Raw genomic sequence first — 20,661 nt, 5'->3', positions numbered from 1 at the left:
ATCTATTAACTTTCCAAAGGCATCCAAATTCAATTTCTTGAATTTGCCTTCAAGTGTTGTTGATGGTCTTATAAAATACAGGTGTTGCAAGTTTATGATCTATAACCTTCAGACTTAAAAGGTATTTTTACATATAAGTGTGAAACATAATATACAACTGTGATGATGGTGGTGGTGGAGGGGGTGATATTACTACATTAATGCTAAAAATATATTACCAGTTAAACATAGCCTATTAAAAGTTTTCTGGGAAATTACCATTAATAACATTAATTCTACGAGAAAATGAATTTTAGATTCCCTGGAAGTAGTTTTACTTTTATTTTCTTATGTTGAGTTTTAGATAAAGAGGGGTGGGGAGTGAGTGAGTGAGAGAAAGAGAAACATCGATTTGCTGTTGTACCCAATCATACATTCACTGGTTGAGTCCTGTACGTGCCCTAACTGAGGACCAAGCCCACAACCCTGGCACACTGGGACACTGCTCCAACCAACTGAGCTACTCAGCCAGGGCGCCTAGGAGTACTTTTAAACACAACACATGTATTCTTTTTTTTTTTCCTGAAGTTTTCTAAGTTCCTCTGAAGTAAAATCACTTCATATGCAGTGAGTATCTCACCAAAGTTGTCTTCACCATGTAGCTACTTATGAGAGGGCTCTCTTTACTAGAGGAAGAAATGAGGTTTTCCTGAGCGGGAATGTACTGTTTTCTGAACTCTGTTGGAATATCTTTCAGAAGTATGTTAAACACAACACATGTATTCTTGAGGACCATCTATACTATATATCTTTCACAGACTCACTAGGAAATGAGTTCTCTAAAAGTTTTGAAAGCATTTTAGAGGTCAAGGTTCTGATATTTACTCCTTATGGAAAGTCAGATGAACAGTGTAATTCAAACCATACCCAATAAATGTATCTGCAGCTGAATTTCTTTGCTCATCTTCCTTCAGTTTTTCTTGTTTCTCTTTCATTTTTTGTTCTTGCTCCTTAAGTTTCTCTGCCTTCCTTTTACGAATTCTGAAAGTTAAAATAACATATTATAGCCTATCTGATGTTTTTAACTTTAGCATCTTGCCTTTAATCATCAAATTATGGAAAGTATTCCAAATGTTATCACAAAACCCTAATGTAGCAATCCAGTCATAATCTTTCAGTAAAGCCAGCAAACGTCAGTGGGAGTCAATGTCACATTACAGCCCAACGTGAAATTTGGTTCTAGATGCAAAGAAATAAACAATCTTCATTAGTACAACTAACTATAATTGTCTCTTACCTAGCAGCTGCTTCTTCCCTCTCTTTTCGATGTTGTTCTGCTTTTAACTCTCGGAATTCCTGCTTTGCCTGTCGTAATATATCAACATAATCTTCAATAAAGTCCCTAGTAGAAACTAAGGTCAGTAGTTTCCCACAGAGAGCATGAAGTATCTTCATTTTTTCTCCTGTCAAAAATTGTTAAATAACTTTTTTAGTATCAATGACAAAGAAGGAATTGTGTTTGAAAAATTTTAATTTGTGACTCAATGTGAAAATGCTTAAGAAAGAATCGGGGAAGGATCATACATGCCAATGGTGTGTCTTCAGGAATAAAGCAACTTTGAGTCCAATTTAACAGTTTTGTGATATATAAGGCATTTCTTTTTTAAATAAAGGTTTTATTTATTTATTTTTAGAGGGGGGAAAGGGAGGGGGAAAGAGAGGAAGAAAAACATCAATGTGTGGTTGCCTCTCACACACCCCCTACTGGGGACCTGGCCTGTAACCCAGGCATGTGCCCTGAATGGGAATTGAACCAGCAACCCTTTGATTCACAGGAAGCACTCAACAACTGAACCACACCAGCCAGGGCATATAAGGCATTTCAATACTAATGACTACCAAATACAGTTAAGTAGACATAAAACATTTCTAACTACAAAGAATTATTTTTCAAGTTTTAGTTTTTAGGCTCATATATATAAGGTTCAAATCAAAACTAAATTATAACCACAGGATTTAAAAAAAATGACAATAGGCAAACTGTGACTGTGAAGCGACTGTTCGAAAACACAGGCATAAATTCTGAAAACTGTATGAGTGTTAGAAGTAAGGTCCTCTACTTCTATTGTAAGTTCTGTTCTCTTAATTATATCAAATTAAACCCTATATATTTTTATGTTATAATTTTTTACATAAAAAGGTAGTGAAAAATGAGTTTATCCTAACTTTTATACTGTTTCTCATACCTTGAACGCTTATTAAAGCAAATGTGAGAATTTAGCAGCTATAGCTTAAACATCTTCTATACTAATTAATAAAAATGAAAACTAATTCTCACTTATTCTTTTAAACTTAGTAGATTTATTAAACAAACCAAAAACTTTCTAAATAGTAAAAAACCCAAATGGAAAAGAAAAGAAAATCACAAGTAATTAAAGTTAACATGAACAACAATAGTAGTTTCAATTAGGTCACTACTGGTATTCCGACAGTCTTTTTTAAAAGACTGTTTTCCTCTCTTTCTCTTTTAAAACATTCATCATTGAAAATTTCTCCTCGGCTACCTAGTGTTCTGGGTGTAAGAGGCATAGCAGGGTAGAAATGGAAAGGTCATACAAATTCCAACGTGCAAATTTACCTGGTGTCAAATCATACACTGAAGTGCTTGACAGTTTCTTCACTAGACTGGGGCTGCTTAAACGAAGCTCCATGCAGGCATCATCTGTAGCATCAAATCCTCCTCGTTTCTGATATCTGTACTTTGCATTTGCTGATGTCACATCAGCACCTGAAGCTAAGATGTGCAGTCTGAGGATTTCGGATAGAGTGCAGCTATCTAGATCCAAGCTTTTCAAACTGCAGCCTATAGTTAAAAATGAAAAGAGTCATTTAGAACATAAACCATAAATCCTCAGCAATGTAAAGTATACCTTTATAAAATAAAAATAAAAAGCCAATAAAAAAAAAAGCCCACACATACCCTGGTGCAACTGCGGCCATGCAGCTGCCAAAGATGCAACTGCAGACAGTGCAGATTTTGTGGGGTCTGCATCTTCATCCAAAGCCTCTGTTAAATCTTTAAGGAAATAAATACTTTATTCTAGTGCAAATTAGAGCTTGAATATTTCGGAACAATGCCCTTTTACAATGACCAAAGAAACAGCAAACAGCTTAACATTCACAAACCTCAAAAGAACCAACTCTAGGTACAAGCATCATTTACATTCTACTTAGTCTCCACTTAAAACTTTAAATCCTGTGACATGGACTTCACATTAAATTTTCCTTACTTAACATAGAGAAGACAACTTCCAAGTTACCAACAAGATGCACATACACCTTCCAAAAGATGGTAAAATACACTCTAAAATTAAAAACAAATCTCCTTGTTCAATATAACTTCGGAGAAGTCTACTTTGAACATGAAAATCCACTTGAAGATATTCAATCTTTTACAAATATTTTAAGATTGAATCTTAACAAAGTATAGGTTGTAATCATCAGAAAACAAGCGCAGAAAAAGAGCCAAAAGAACAAAGAGAACAATGCTGTCACTTAACCACTGATTTATCCTATACATTTAAGTTGTTTTTATTTTGAAAACTCTCTGATCCAAGAACAATAGGAAAATTTTCCTGTAGTTTCTAAGTAAATTACTCTAGCCTTGAAAACAGTGCTTAGCCTATAAATAGGACTAAAGAGAAATCTACAAGAGCAAATGTATATAAACAATTAGTATATATACTTATTTCTAATTATAATACAGATGACAAAAAAATTAGAAGTGTTGGCTATGAAAAACTTTAAGCTTACAAAAAATCCTTCTGTTATATCATAGTACAGTGGACACAGCTTCAGGCTAAAAGTCAAATAATGTGTATTCTGGTTTTAGCTCTGCCAGCCCCTAGTTCCATGTTATACAGTCACTTAATCGGCTTCATTTTTCTTAAAGGGATGAGTCTAGATCAGTTTCCAAATTCTTCAAATATTTCTTAGGAGCCAATATAAAAGAGATAAAAGATGCCCTTGTTAAAGTGGGGTACAGAATCCCTGTACAACTTGAACTGCATGAATTAGACTTCGGAAAATCACTGGTCTAAACTGGTTCTGTGGTTCATTAATCTCTTACTATATGACTTCCTTCCCTCAGTTCACAAGTTCACAAGCTCACAAAATGAATCTTAAAGAACAGAACTGCTGTCCTTTACTAAAGGAAAAAGACAGCCTTGGTATCCTGTCTGATTACAATCACTGACAGTTTCATGGCACTTAAGGCATAAACAGTAGCACATAGAAGAAATTATCTGACTAAATTTTACATATATGCAGAAGTTATTCCTACCAGGCCATGAATCTAGTCCAAACACAGGCATTATTACTAGACATAAAACTTCCTCAATTTTTATTTTATATATAAAACCAAACAAACTTAAAATGAACTGGCACTGTAAAATTACCGAGAGTCGTGGGTGCAGAGCTGCAGAGATGTGCCAGCACTCCTCCTTCACAGCAACCCCCACATTCAACCTGTTTATCTATAGTGAGTTACAATTCCCTAGGACAAAGGCTATACAAGCCTTAGGAAATGGGCAACCAACAAGATGAGTTTTCTTTTAATCATGTTACACTAACATGTTAAAATATGTATTACTTAACTCAATTTATCTATGCTCTCCAGGAACTGTAAATGCCACTCTAGGATTTGCTCAGGGACCGTCACTTGGGTACGCCATACCAAGAGAATATGTAGTTGAACCATATGTGTTATGACTATCTAAAAGATACTTCTATCATCATAGTAATCTAGAATTATGAATATAAAATTCTAAGACCAAACAATGAGACCTCAGCAAACATACAAAATTATTTTATATGGGGAGGATATTCCTATGCTTTGAAGGGCTTGTAAGTTTAAATGTAAGACTAAAGTGAGGAATGAATATTTTTAATGTAAGAGTTTAAAAACCACTGCTAAAATTTCCCAGATTTGATTTAACAACAGAGAGACCAAAGGCCACAGAAATTAGATATTGAAAACATACAATTTTATGGACAATGCTAGGTAAACAAATATTCAAATTCTCAACTCAATTGCCATTATAAGGCTTTAGACCAGACTGCCCGAGTTTGTATCTCATCACTTTCTTACTGGCTGAGTGTCTTTGGGCAAGTTCATTATATTCCTTAAGTCTAAGTTTCTTTATATGTAAAAGGCAGAGTATAATCATATCTACTTCTCAAGGGTTTAAGAAGGGATTTGAGAAGGGATCCTTCTCCTGGGAATTAAATGAAATAATGCTTACATAGTATCATATATCACTTATTAGCTATGTGATCTTCTGTAAATAACTTCACCAAACCTCAGTTTTCTCATCACTAAGGTAAGTCCATAGTTTTCTGCCCAATTTCTCCCTTTCTAAAAAATATGTTACTATTAAGGCCAGCTAGAGGAAGTAAGAGACCATTCAATCCCGTCGACTATTGAATTGCTTCAGGAAAACCGTGGGAAAGCTTTTCTGTTACTGAGATGGGAGGACACATGAGAAGCGCTTGGGGAACAACCTAGGGCCCTCATGCAGACTGCAATCTCGACGTAAGATGTGGTCAGTAATAATGGGAAAGCGAGAGAAAGGTGAAAAATTCCAAAGTATGTTTTTTCCCCCTAACATTTACATTTTTAAAAGGAGAATTAAAACCTTTATTTAACGGCCAAACTTATTCAGTAATCTTACATGTATATTTATAGACAGTTCTGTAAAGGAGAAGAGCTATAAAAATTACAGATCAAACACATCATGAATACAAAATATAGTGATAATACAAATGTCAACAGCCATATATATTTCCCCTTTACACTAGCTGGTTTTCCAAACAGTTTTCCTGTCACTCACTTGTTGTCACTGGGACTTCCAAAACTACATATTCATCTGCTCCAAGTCCTGAGTTAAATACAATTTTATGTCTTGCATGAAGGTAAGAACTTTGTTGATAACCATGTGATGGTATTGGTTATTAAGACAACCTAATGGCTACAAGAATGAATGGATTTACCCTTCTGTCTTCCGTTTAGTTGGATCTCAGTTAACTGATTAAGTTATCTGTGATGACAACCATAACTGCTAAAATGAGGGACCATACTGCTAAAATGGCCTTGATAAGGGATCTATGGTGCTTAGCACTCAAGCTAGAGAATATATTTTGCTTGAACTCAGGCTGTACAATCAAAAGGCAACCAACACTGGAGGTATACTCATCATTATCCTGTTGCTCCAAGGACCAGGCATAAAGGAAAATAATCTCAAATTATCTAAGGCCAATAATAGTATTTGAATGGAGGAATATCCTACCTTTTTGTACCAAGATTCTATTACTAAGATGTCTCCTAATAGTTATTATTGTGAATTTTTATGGAATACACTAAAGTGTTGGTGAATAAAGCTTCTGATCCTAAATCTCACAGGTGGCCAAGTTCACTGAGAGTATTATTTAGGAAGCCAATCAATCTCTTAATAAAAGGCTTAACAATTCCTCTGAGGTAAATCCTAAACAAAATAGTAAATATACTCTCTTTTAAAAATAAAAAAGGGTTTATCCAAGAATTACTCCTACATGAATATGTACTACACACTGACTCTAGATATCTTTAAGTACATAGAATTTAAAAAGCAAAATTTCTAGTTCAAACTAAATAGTGAAATGAAAAAAATTAAATTTTACTTAACTCTGATTTAAAAACTGTCAAATGTAAAATGAAACCAGCAGTAGTAGTTTCAATTTAAAGTATTAAAAACAATAATTAAAGTATTTCATTGGGTGGAGGAAAAAAATCACTGTTACTTAGCAGAATCTCTTGTAATTACAGATACTAATCAATGAAATCTGTAATGCTACTACATCATGGGAGAATTCTAAAGGAATAAAAATCAAGACAGGCTGGGGAGGAAATATTTTTAAGGTCATCAGAAGCAGGATACATTAAAACAACTGATAATGTGTTCCTAGCATATGACTCAAGAATTTGGTAATTTGAGCAACTATATTTTATAATCCTAAGAGCCAAGTTAATTTTTAAATAGCCTTCAAAAATAAGTGTCACTACAAAGCAACTACCAACGAACAATAATATGAATTCTGACCTTTGGTATCAGCATCGGTTATTTGGTCTTTGGCTACTTCCTCTTCTTCTTCAGCTATCGCCTGGAAGATGGCAGTCAGGAAGAAAAAAAGCAATTCACATAGTGGGCCTTCACTGTCATTTCCTACAAGAGCTTCCTCTAACATTTCTGTGAATAAAATGTTTAAAATGAATTTAAAGTTCTGTTCATGTACTGAAAACAACAACTCCAATGGAATAATAAACATTTCAATCAACGATAGCCCATTTAACTATTTTCTTGTGACCATTTATCAAAGTAAAGCAAAGTATTATCTAAGACAAAATCAAAAACAGTTATAACAATTACAATAAATTCCAATACCATCATAACCCAAAATCATTGCATTCAAGAAAGCCAAATTAAAAAAAAAAAAGAAAGCCAAATTAGACTCAGTAGATCAATGTAATATTTCATCTAAGTTGAAATTTGAGGTGTGAATTAAGGCACATCTTTAAAATTACAATTTTATTCTGATCACCATTTTATTCTAATTTGAATAACAATGTAAAGATTTGTTACTGTTTCCCCATGTTCTTAAAAGCTACGTGGGACATTACTTGTACCAAACCGTGCACAGGAGAGGTAATCAGCAGCAGCAGGTGTAATCCTAACAACACATCAAAGTCAAAAATGTTTCTCATCGAATTCATCTTACCTAAACCAGCATTGTTTAGACCCTCTTGATCTGTAAGGCACAATGACTCATACCTTAGCTACCTCATAAAGAGAATTTGAGGGAGCATAAAGGCCCTCCTGAAGAAGGATCTTAAGAAATCATTTTACTATTTGACAGCTAAATATCCAAAATGCGATCCAACGTTCTCCTCATACTAAGTTAGCTCTTAAATATATTTATGCAAAGTAAAAGTATGTAAGTACAGAGGCAGAACAGGATCACAAACTAAAGGCAGGCATTAGCTTATCTCCAAATACACCTGATGTCAATTCCTTCCCTCCTGCACGTATCTACCAGGCTACTCTTGAGAAGTGGAGTCGTTCTTTTGAATCTCAGCAGGCCTCACCAATGGAATATGGCAGAAATAAGGCCTGTCCTTTCCAGGCCCAGTTTTTAAGAAAGCTGGCAGTTTCTGTTTCCTGCCACATGAGAAGTATAGGTAGGTTACCCTGATGAAGCAGGACACTGTGTGGAGGGTGCTGAGGCGCCAGGCATCTTCGTGAAGAGGCCAACTTAAACACGCGGCCAGGGAAGCCTTCAGACGACTCCAGTTCTAGCCACTGTCTGACTGTAACCACACGAAACCCAAGAGGGGACTAGAGAGCTAGGTCCAATGGCTCCCCAGAACTTTGAGAGATAATTTGTTCTTTTAAGTCACTCATTTTAGGATGAACTACAGCACAGCAATAGTACTTGCCTAGGGATACTCCCTCAGGAAATTCATCTTGAAGATCGAAAAGTTCTCCAAATGCATTAAGGAACTCTAAAACCATCAGAGCATCACCAAAGATTTCAGGAGGTAGTCTAGTTTTTACTGGAGTTGGTTCTGGAAGTTCCTGCAAGATTAAACAATTTATGTACCTATTTGAACCAAGTATAAGAAATGATTAAAGGAAGATTATGATATACTCTTTACCTAATAAAAGAATTATTTCATGTAAACTAGTGGTCTTCACCCTGAAGGTTAACCATAATCACCTTCAGAACTTTTAAAATGATGGATGTCCTGGCCTCATTCCAACTTTACTAAACTACAGTTTCTTAAGGATTTTTTTCCTTCATTAAATTAAGACTATAACTTTAGGCTGAAGTGTATTTCTGACTGCATTTCCTAGCAGAGAGGGACTTTTAACCTAGATTCTGGGGTCAAGACAGTTGTGCCAAAATTGTCTTCAATGGAACAGTTAATCTGCTATCTACTGACTTAGAAATACTTCCTTATAAATAGAACTGAATAAGTTTGGCTTGAATATTTTGATTTTCTGGAGATGGGAAGAATCTTTACCTAGTAACCAAGCTAAATGCATGCCCGGCCCCCCTGTGGTTATTGGATTATTAAGGATCACATAAATGATCAATTATTTCTGCAAAATAAAAATCATTATTAAAGCTTGTTAGGAAATGCTACCTTGAAAGTCAACATATGTATCTACTTAACTGGCTATTCCCTCTTGGTTAAATATGAAGAGGCCACTGTTATAAAGAAAGATTTCGTCATCGAAGCCACATAGGCACACAGAATGTGGGTGTGTGAAAACATCACGTAACAAATTTATACCTTAAGATCATCACATTCCATATCTTCTCTAGGTTTACTCCACTGTTTTAAGTGTTCCATATATTTTCGCTTTTCTTCACGTAATTTCTCTCGTTCCTACAACAAAAGGTTAATAAAAATTCTTATAAAATACAGCACTGGCTGGTATGGCTCAGTGGATTGAACACTGGCCTGCAAACTGAAAGGTTGCTGGACTGATCCCCATTCAGGGCACATGCCTGGGATGCTGGCCAGGTCCCCAGTTGGGGGTGTTTGAGAGGTAGCCGATAGACGTTTCTCTCCCTCTCCTTCTCCTAAGGAAAGGGAGGAGGAGAGGGAGAGAAACATCAATGTGTGGTTGCTTCTCACGTGGCCCCCACTGGAGATCTGGCCTGCAACCCAGGCATGTGCCCTGACTGGAAATCGAACTGACGACCCTTTGGTTCACAGCCTGAACTCAGTCTACTGAGCTACACCAGCCAGGGCATAAATATATTCTTAAAAAAATTTCTTATGAGAAATTTATGAGGTAGTAACAGCATCACCTGGGAACTTGTGAAAAAGAACATACAAATACTTGAGCCCTACCCCAGATCTACTGAATCAGGAACCCTGGTGTTGGACCCAACAACTGATGTTTTCAGAAGTTTTTCTGGTGATTTTGATGCACGCTGAAGTGTTAGAACCACTGATCAAAACAATGCCTACCTCACATAACTGCTACAAAGATGGGAAGTGTCCAATATGGTAGTTCTTGGATAAATATTCATTCAGTCCAACTCTGCCTAAAGCAGCTCTCCCCATACTTCAGAGCAATTAGTATCCCAACAATACAGATAACAAATTATTAGAGAACCTAAAATAAACCTATATTTGCATAACATTTAGTGTTTTCAAGATTCATTTAAACCCAACTGACAGCCTAGAGGCACACAGAGGGAGCAGTAGGTAAAAGCAATACTAGAATACAGTTGGTGACCATCTCTTTCTTTTTAACCCAGGCCATTTCTCTTGCTCACTTAGTCTTCTGAAACCCTTACTTCTTGGTTCTGATATTTGAAACTGCAAGATAAATATTGACCCCCAAACAAACACCTCTAATAAAGAGTATAAATAAAATGTTATTATGATTTCTCCAATACATGTATAATTATGTTAATATTCTTTCTTTGAAATTTAGAAACACCAAAGGTAAACAGATGTGCACTTATCAAATGTTCAACATAAAGCAACTAGATGACTACAGAACCTATTAATGTGCTTTGAGTAGTCCGCTGAAATAAGTCATCCCCCTACTCCAATGTAATTTTTATAGAGTGTAACAGGATGAGTATTCTCATTCACTTTTGCTAAAAGTGTAAATAAACACAACATGTTTGGTAAACAAACACGTACATATATAGATATAGAAAGTTTTACAAATGTTCTTACCCTTTGACCTAGTATTCTTTTTTTTTTTTAAGATTTTATTTATTTATCTTTAGAGGGGAAGGGAAGAGGGAGAGAAACATCAATGTATGGTTGCCTCTAGTGCTTCCCCTGCTGGGAAATAGCCTGCAGGGAACTGGCCTGCAACCCAGGCATGTGCCCTGACTGGGAATCGAACCGCAATCCTCTGGTTCACAGGCCTGCGCTCAATCCACTGAGCTACACCAGCCAGAGCTGACCTAGTATTCTACAAATTTATTCAGGGAAATAATCCCAAAACAGGAAATTTATTCATAAATTTGAACAGAATACCATTATTTACAGGTAAGAAATTATAAAGCACTTAGCTACATCTATTTGATTAACTATTAAGCAGTCACTGAAAATTCCACCTTAGTCCATTTAATAACGTGAAAAAATGCTTATATTAAACAAAAAGTATATAAAATTATAAATGCTGTATTTCTTTAAGGTCCAGAATAAAGATTAGAAATAATTAATCAAAGTGTTAACAATGCTATCTTTAAATGCTACCACTTAGATTACAAGTGGTCTTTTAGTTCTCTTATACTGGCATGAACGTGTATTAGACACCTCCACTTCCCACTGCAATGGCCTGTGTGAAATCATTCATAACATTCAGGCAATGTAAACAAGCACTGTATGTAAGTAACATGGTCATCTAAGGCTACTGGTGAGTATCTCAGAAAATCAATGATCTTTGGAAAAAAACCAGATAAGAATTCTCTAAGAAATATTTACCACTAAAGATTATAATAAAGAATTGCTGAAATGTTCTTTTTATCACAGATACCTTATTCTTTAAGGAGAATAACAACTGTAATAATTCTTCTTAGCCACAGATTTTACTGTATTTTTCTAACTACGTATTTTACCTTTAAAGGTTTATGCATATCACCTTTCCTAAATTTGGAAATCTAAAAGATGAAGAAAATTTTAGAATTACACTCTAAAAGAAGCTTTGAGGTGTAAAGGCATGTACATGTATATTGAACCTTAAATAATTCATTAAATTTTTCAAAGCAAAAGGGAGATAAAATAAATAGTTTATCAGTGCTTTATGCACAACTATAAATGTGAATGAAAATGGTAAAAGCATCCTACTGGTACATTCATTCATGGTAAATTAACCATGAATTTAAATGTGTAAAGTACTATTTACTCTATGTACAGAGCACAACTAATACATTTAAATGAATACCTTTTCTCTTTCTATTTTAAGTCTTTCTTTTTCTTCTTTCTTCTTCAGTCTCTCTTCTTCAACAATTTTCTTTAATTCTTCCTTCTTTTTTTCTTTATCTTCCTTTTCTTTTTTCTTTGCTTCCAGGGCATCTGCCTTTTCTCTTTTTAATTTAGCCTTTTCAAAAGCTGTGGAGAAGGTCAAATTTAGAACAGTACACAGACAGAAAACAACACATTTTCTCATGGAACATAAGAATCCTGAAATAATTTAAGGTGAAATGAGGTCAGCAGAGACTCACAGGGGTTGTAAATTCCTGGAGGGAACCAGCAGGTAACTGAAACCTGAAAACAAAGCTGGCTGGGTTTCAGACCAAATGCTGTAGGGGGGATATACATCTGCCTGCCTCTGAAAGCCCTGCTACTCAAAACACGGTCATAAGACCAGCAGCCAGGTTATCACCTTGGAAATGCAGAATCTCGTCTCTCACCCAGACCTACTGATTTAGAATCTTCACTTAAAAAAAAATCCTTACCAAGGATATGTTTTCATTTTAGAGGGAGAAGAAGGGAGGGGGGAAGAGAGAGGGAGAGTGAGAGAGAAATATCAATGTGAGAAACATTGATCAGTTGCCTCCCATTCGCAGCCTGACCAGGGACCAAACCAGCAACCCAGGTATGTGCCCTGCCTGGGAATTGAACCTGCAACCTTTTGATGCACTGGATGAGGCTCCAATCAACAGAGCCACTCAACCAGGGTCCTTTTATTTTCTTTTTTATTCTCACCTGAGGATATTTTTGCATTGCTTTTAGAAAGAGAGGAAGGGAGAGAGTAAAGGGGAGAGAACCATTGACTGGTTACCTCCTGCAAGCACCTGGACTGGGGGGTCGTAAATGCCAAGACCAGAATGAAACCAGCAACCTAGGTATATGCCCGAACTGGGATCAAACCTGCACACTTTCATTTCTGGAACAAGGCTCCAACCAACTGAGCCACCCTGGCCAGGGCAGAATATTCATTCTTAATATTGTTCCTAAGTGATTCACATGCAGTGAAATTTGCAAAGCCATGTTTTATAAGGCTGTGTGAATTAAACAAAATGGCCCCAACTAGTATGCAAGCTCTAGAAACTCCAAATTGTGCTTAATCTAACATTAGATCAGTTTAATATGGGATATGCTATATATGCTAAGGTATAGTAAGGTATATGCTATACCCTGAAACAGTTTTAAGAGATAGGCAGGGGTTTCGTTTATCATAAAAACCAATAGATACCTCAAGGGAAAAAATGATTTATGCTTTTAAAAAAATACAGAAATATGCCATTTTAGAAACATCCCCCACTTGGACCCAAAGAAATAATCTTTCCTGTATCTAAACAGTTTTGGAAGAAAATGTTTAAACTTACCCAGTGACTTAATTTCTTCTTGTTTCAAAAGTTTGTCTCTTTCCTTAGTAGCTTTATTTCTATAACTTGCAATAGTCTGTTTACTAGCAATGCCGTCTTCCTAAAAAACAAACCAAGAAACTAAGGTTGTAGAAGCACAACTTTTATAAACAGATGGTCTGCCTTGGTTTTACAGTAAGAATAGAAAACGAAAGTTTTAATAGCCCTCCTCAATTAAATTTTCTTTATACAAAAATGAGGTTTGAGTCTAAGTCACAGCTGAACTTTCACTGCCCAAAGTCTAGTTCCCCTCCATTGCCGTGTGTCTGACTCTCTGCCCAAAGTCTAGTTCCCCTCCATTGCCGTGTGTCTGACTCTCTGACCCCCTTCCCCCATCTGCCCGCCCCCCCAATCTGCTCCCCTCTGGTCACCACCATCCCGGTATCTGAATCTTGGTTTTCGTTTTGTTTTGTTAGTTCATCTGTCACTTTATCTTATGATTTTATGAATAAAATCATACAGCTTTTGTCCTTTTCTGTCTGACTTATAACTGAACTTTTAATAACTTTAATCACAGTAACACACAGCATATGAGTTAATTCTATAGTCTACAAATTAGTACAAAAACCTTCCAGGAGAAAACTATTGGTAACCTATAGCAACTTAAAAAATATGCATTAGAAAAACCAAAAAGTCCTTCTCAACTAGATGATGTAGCCATCAAATATGTAAGAGGTAGAGAAAAAAATCGGAAATAGTCTGTGGCCAATTAAACAATGTCAAAAGTTTATTTCTACTTTATTTCTTGTGAAAGTAATGTCTTTAACTTGCTTTATTATCCCTCATATTTTAAATATACGCTTAATGTTTCAATACCATCATTTATTCCCTCAATTTCACCCTGGTTTACATTTTAGTAATTGCTTACAACGCTTGCTTCCACGGTGGTATAAAATCCTGTGGCATGAGAGCCGTGTCTAATTCACGAGAAGTTTCTACAAGCCTCACTGCTGAACTGTTGTCACCATACAGGACACACATTCTTATGTGTGAAGGAATGTGTCCCTTCCTACAGGCTATGGAGGCAGGGGAGCCAAACACTGCTCTTAAACTTGAAGAGTTTTATTAAGAGCTATAAGGCAGTTTTTATCCGTTCTCTACTTACCTGACTGATAGATACGCGTTTGGGAGGCCTCCCTCTCCTCCTGTTAGCAGGACTGAAGATAAAGGTGGGTGGATCATCAGGAAAAAAATAAGAAAAATCTTGGTCTGGTATTTTATATGTAGAAAGAGATGATGCCTTTATCAAAAAAAGATACAGGGTACAATAATAACACATTAGTAAAGCATATAAAGATCGACTAACACGTTCTATGATTAACATATTAAACCAGGTCCAAAACATTAGAATTTCTTGTGCTATTATGTAGTGTTATGTATTTTAGTTTACTTGATCCTTTTAAAAACTATATAACCAGCTTTACCAGAGAGAAATCCATAACTGAAAAAAAAAATCTCAAGAATGTTTCAACAGTTTCTTGAATTCTAAAATTATTTCAAAATTACATTTATACAACAGTCATTTTTTATTTGCTTTTGATTATTTTAATGAGATCTTCTATGTTAATAAATAATCTACATATTTAACATTAAAATCCATTGTTAACCAATAATTTTTTTTCTTAACCATTTCCTAACTGCTGAACATTTAGGTCCCTCCACTACCAGTTTGGGGTGATAACAAATATTTTTATGGATCAAATTTTAAAGCTCATCTGGGTAAAAGCAGAAAAACTGACAAATTCCTATAAAACTTCAACTCAGAACACTCAACCTCATTTTAAAAAAATTAAATTTTAATTTTTAAAAATATTTTATTTATTTATTTCTAGACAGAGGGGAAGGGAGGGAGAAAGAGAGGGAGCGAAACATCAACGTGTGGTTGCTTCTCATACACCCTGGGGAGCTGGCCCGAAATCCAGGCACGTGCCCTGCCTGGAAATCAAACTGGTGACTTTTTGGTTCACAGGCCAGTCCTCAGTCCACTGAACCACACCAGCCGGGGCCAATCAACCTCATCTTTATAGAAGTGGTGTGGTTCTACAATAACTGCTAAATCCAAAAGAGTTTTCTGTCTGTTTAACTTGTATTCAGAACATGTTCACCTTTTATTCAATATCCAACTGTAGATTTTTTGTTTTTGACTAGCAATTCTGAAGATTATTTTTTGTCTAATTGTCAAAATCATCATTCTTTCTCTTGAAGAAAACATGTGGCATTTACAGAAATATCTTTCAGAAGTGTGTAAGAAAATGATACACAGTTTTAAATTATTTAACAAAACAGGACTACTTCTATCAGTAATTCAATTTTCTATATATTTCCACTTTGGGGTAAAACACAGCTTTTAATATCTAAAATTCAATCAGTTCTGGCTATAATAGATGAAGAATTTATTAAAATTTTACATAACTTCCATTAAGATGGTCGTCTATCCCACATAAATAAACCACTGAATATATAGAATTGCCTTTTAAGTATGACCACAAAGCACAAGTGGTTTTCTTTTCAAATAAATAAACTCAAAAAGGTCAAAATAGGCTTGCATATATTAATTACTAAGGTTTCTTATTCATATACACGTATCACAACAAACATAAATACCTACATCTCTGTGTATTTGTAAAAGTACTCCTAACATCAGTCTACACCCACTGCACTGGGTATCAAACTCAGTTGTTCTGGGGAGGGCAGGGGTGTGTGTGTGTATGTGTGTGTGTGTACACATGCACACTTGCATCAGATACCCATTAACAATCTTTCATTATACTCTAAGAGTAGAATGTTGACTGTCACCTTAATTTTCACTTATTTATTAAAGTGAACTTCCATGTTTACTGAATGTTTATTTTACCTGGTGAGTAACTGCTGATGTCCTTCACCACTTTTTCCAACTGAGTTGTTTTTGTTCATTGATGTGTAAGAGACCTTTGTAAGTTAGAGGAATTGGCCAACTGGCTATTTACATATACATATACAAGTATTCATATGTATATTCACTAACACAAATAGCAAAATTGTTAACTTCTGAGCCCTGGCCAGATGGATCAGTTGGTTAGAGCATTGTCTCAATATGCCAAGGCTGCAGGTTCGATCCCTGGTCAGGGCACACATAAGAATCAAGCAATTAATCCATAAATAAATGGAACGGCAAATCAATGTTTCCTTTTTTCTCTCTCCCTTCCCCTCTCTCTAAAATCCATTTTAAAAAATTATAAACTTTGCCCTGGCCTGTGTGACTCAGTTGGTTGAAGCAGTTGGTTGGAGCACTGTCCCATAAACCAAAAGGTTGCAGGTTCCATTCTTGGTCAAGGCATATACCTGGGTTGCAGGTTCAGTCCCACTTGGGGCTTATGCAAGAGGCAACCAGTCAATGTTTCTTTCTCACATTTACGTTTCTCTCTCTCTCTCCCCCTCCCTTTCCCCCTGTCTAAAATCAATGAGCATGTCCTCAGGTGAGGATTAAAAAAAATGGTTAACTTCTTGTAAGCATCATTTTACAGCTATCTGATATTCAATGCTATAAATAAAGCATAATTTAAGCATTCTCCTCTCATCAAGACAAATACACAAATATGCTCAGATTTAAAAATTATTTCTTTCAGATTATTTTGTCTTATATTTTTAAGTTTTTATATTTCATCTGCTATGAATTTTAATCATGTCTAGTCTATATTTTTCCTGAAGTGCTCATGTTTTTCTAACTGATTTGAGCTCCTCATTATATTCACTTAAAGTATTTTTCCTCTGGCACTTGAAATCTATTTATGACATTTTAAACTTACATATATTTATACTGTCAAATCAATCTCATCATTGTTATTTCTTTTCTATTGCTCCTCCAAAGTACTTCAAGCATGCATAAAACATAAGATTTGTTTCATTTCATTTTTTGAGTTAGATTTAATTTTATTCTACCAAATAGTTAACCAAATACCCCACTTTTACTTAATAAACAATCTATCCTAGTCTCTAGAGATATAAAATACTACTTTTCACATAGAGTAAACTAATTTCATTTTTTTTCATTTCTTTTGATGAACATTTACATGTAAGACATGGATCAATCTTAAGCATGCAATAGCTAATTTCTGACACATGTATACATCTCTCTTACCCATTCTATTGCTTTTTTTACTTAGATTTGGCATTTCTCCCAATGTGAGTTAAATGTTTTTCATTTTAAAGAATTAGTTTTACCATTTAACTTTACACTCAGTGTATAATTTGAAGTTTCTAAACTTGATTTTTGCCCTCTTTTAATGGTTATGAATAAAAGATGATCGACCTGCCTGGTATTGACCTTTGATATCCTTCTTATATGTTGTTCTCCTATCTACTAGAATCTGTTTTAGCATTTCCCTTTTTATCTGTTTTTGTGAGCCAGAACCACACTTAAAAAATTATAGTTGAGACAAAAAAAAATGGCCCAAATGAAAGAACTGATCAAAGCTCCACAACAAATACAACTAAGCGACCAAGAGATCACCCACCTATCAGATGCACAGTTCAAAACACTGGTGATCAGGATGCTCACAGAACTAGTTGATTTTAGTCACAAATTAGAGGGACATATGAAGGCTAAACTAATTGAAATGAAGGGAAATGCACAGGAAACCAAAAGTAATGGAAAGGAAACTGGGACTCAAATCAAGGGAGTAAACCAGAAGGAAGAAAAAAATGACCAAACAGAAAAATATGAAGAAACAAGAATAAAAAAAATGAGGAGAGACTTAGGAACCTCCAGGACATCTTTAAATGCTCCAACATCCAAATTATACAGGTGCCAGAAAGGGAAGAGGGAGAGTGACAAGTGGAAAAGTTATCTGAACAAATAATAAAGGAGAACTCCCCCAATCTGGCAAAGGCAATAAACTTCCAGGAAGTCCAGGAGGCTCAGAGAATCCCAAAGAAGTTGGACCCAAAGAGGAATACACAAAGGTACATCATAATTACATTAGCCAAGACAAAAATGAAGGAGAGAATCTTAGAAGCAGAGATAAAGAGACAGTTACCTACAAAGGAGTTCTCATCAGGTTGTCAGCTGATTTCTCAAAAGAGACCTTACAGGCAAGAAGGGGCTGGAAAGAGATATCCAAGTCATGAAAGGCAAGGACCTACATCCAAGATTGATCTATCCAGAAAAGCTTTCATTTAGAATGGAAGGGCAGATAAAGTGCTTCTCAGATAAGGTCAAGTTAAAGGAGTTCATCATCATCAAGCCCTTATTATATGAAATGTTAAAGGGACTTATCTAAGAAAAAGAAGATAAAAAACATGTATAGTAAAATGATAGCAAACTCACAATTATTAATAACCACACCTAAAACAAAAACAAAAATAAACTAAACAAACAACTAGAACAGGAACAGAACCACAGAAATGGAGATCCCATGGACGGTTAATAACAGGAAAGTAGGAGGAGGAGAGAGGGGGAAAAGTTACAGAGAATAAGTAGCATAGATGGTAGGTAGAAAATAGGCAGGGGGCAAGTAAGAAGAGTATGGGAAATGTAGAAGCCAAAGAACTTATATGTACAATCCATGGCCATGAACTAAAGGAGGGGAATGTATGTGGGAGAGGATGTGCAGGGTGGAGGGGAATGAAGGGGGGAAATGGGACAACTGTAATAGCATAATCAATAAAATATATTTAAAAATTATACTTGCCCCACTCCACAACCTTTCTTTTGTCAAGTTTACCATCTATTCTCACCCGGGTAATTTTTTTTTACCAGGAAAAAAAGTGGTAGCACCTGTACCACCTAGAAAGTCTAGCAATTGCAAAAACAGCATTTAATCCAATAAACAAAGAAAATTACTAAAAATTGACTCTAGATAAAAAGAGAGCTATTTTAACCAACTTTGATATAATATTTCAACATTATAACTTTATACCACTACTCATGTCTCTTTTTTTCTTCTTTCTAGCAAATAATTTTACTGTTTGAATTACCTTAACTTTAATGACTCCATCTTGTGGTTCACAGTGTTGCTTTAGAAAAAGCTTTAGTTTCTCACGAGAAAATAGGTGTTTTCTCCGACTAAAGAGGAAAAAGAAGAAAGAGGAAAGTTAGTACCAAAGAATTCAATCTGATTTCCATAATCTCTGTAAATCTATAACAACCTCACTTTCAAACCTAGGAAAAGGACATTTCATTTTCCAATAGTATTTATGTAGAAGTAACAAGAAACTTTATACAAAAGTATTTGTATAGAATAAGATCTACTTGATTGGATCTATTATAAAAGTCCATTAAAAATAGTATATGTGCTTTGGCCAATGTGGCTTAGTTGGTTGCAGCATCATCCAGTAAACTGAAAGGTTGTGGGTTCAATTTCCAGTCAGGGCACATGGTTAGGCTGCAGGTTCTGTCCCCATTGGGGCGTGTTTAGGAGGCAACCATCTGTGTTTCTCTGTTTCTCTCTCCCCCCTCCTCTGTCTGGAATCGATGGCTACATCCTCTGGTGAGGATAAAAAATAATTGTATATGCATTTATTGCTTAGGAACCACTTAGAAATCAAATATTCCTCAAGAAAAATATACTGTAAAGAATAAACCAAATCATACAAAATTAGATGATCATTCCTACAAGTTATCACCATTAAAATTGTTTAAAAAATTAGTATCGGCAGGTTACCAGATATCACATAACACTATGTAAACCAATATTCAGATTGAACTCATGAACAGAGTTGAACATGGATTTTTATCAAATTCTTAAATATTTTGTATTTAAATTTCACATGGCAGCCAACAAATTCATGGGACTAAAATTAAAGAGAATAGAGAATTCTTAAGATCCCCAGAATATACTATTGTTGATCATCTCTTGCTCCCAAATTCAAACAGAGTAACCATAACAGTAATAAACACCACCATAACAAAACAAAAACAATAAATGACACACAAGTATTTCTGGAAAGTAATTTTTTAAATTAAATTCAATGTATTTTTTCAAGAAAGGCCACAGTAAAAGCTTCTATGAGTAAATAAACTATAAAGTTTTTAAGTAAAGGTCTTCCCAATTATATTATCACTTTTCTTTGAACATGAGTATATATGGGGCAACAGAGATGAAAGAACAAGTAAAAATATTTTACATCAAATGAAATCCAATGCTGACTTCTACAAGGCAACTTGACAGTTGGCTGATGACGTCACCTCACTCTCGGGTGACTAAGAGCCCAACCTCAACGGGCAGCCGTGGGGACTGTCCCACAATATATCTATGC

At 35.3% G+C, this 20,661-nt stretch overlaps 1 protein-coding gene across 1 annotated transcript in view; it reads right to left on the bottom strand.

Annotated features, from left to right (window-relative positions):
• BAZ1A (bromodomain adjacent to zinc finger domain 1A) overlaps window positions 1–20,661 on the bottom strand; it is an 83,440-nt gene that overhangs the window by 28,804 nt on the left and 33,975 nt on the right. The window contains exons 5-15 of the mRNA XM_037136061.2: window positions 19,381–19,468; window positions 14,531–14,665; window positions 13,387–13,486; window positions 12,000–12,166; window positions 9,371–9,466; window positions 8,510–8,648; window positions 7,116–7,262; window positions 2,960–3,055; window positions 2,618–2,842; window positions 1,277–1,442; window positions 907–1,020 (exon numbers count right to left, since the gene is read on the bottom strand). Coding sequence (XP_036991956.2) covers window positions 907–1,020; window positions 1,277–1,442; window positions 2,618–2,842; window positions 2,960–3,055; window positions 7,116–7,262; window positions 8,510–8,648; window positions 9,371–9,466; window positions 12,000–12,166; window positions 13,387–13,486; window positions 14,531–14,665; window positions 19,381–19,468 — 1,473 coding nt within the window. The remainder of the gene's footprint in view (window positions 1–906; window positions 1,021–1,276; window positions 1,443–2,617; window positions 2,843–2,959; window positions 3,056–7,115; window positions 7,263–8,509; window positions 8,649–9,370; window positions 9,467–11,999; window positions 12,167–13,386; window positions 13,487–14,530; window positions 14,666–19,380; window positions 19,469–20,661) is intronic.

Source organism: Artibeus jamaicensis, unplaced genomic scaffold (assembly GCF_021234435.1).
Source record: "Artibeus jamaicensis isolate MK-2021 breed Jamaican fruit bat unplaced genomic scaffold, CSHL_Jam_final contig_3150, whole genome shotgun sequence".
In the NCBI taxonomy this organism is placed as follows: Eukaryota; Metazoa; Chordata; class Mammalia; order Chiroptera; family Phyllostomidae; genus Artibeus; species Artibeus jamaicensis.
The sequence above is the reverse complement of the archived record's forward strand: the minus strand, read 5'-3'. Positions and strand labels throughout refer to the sequence as shown.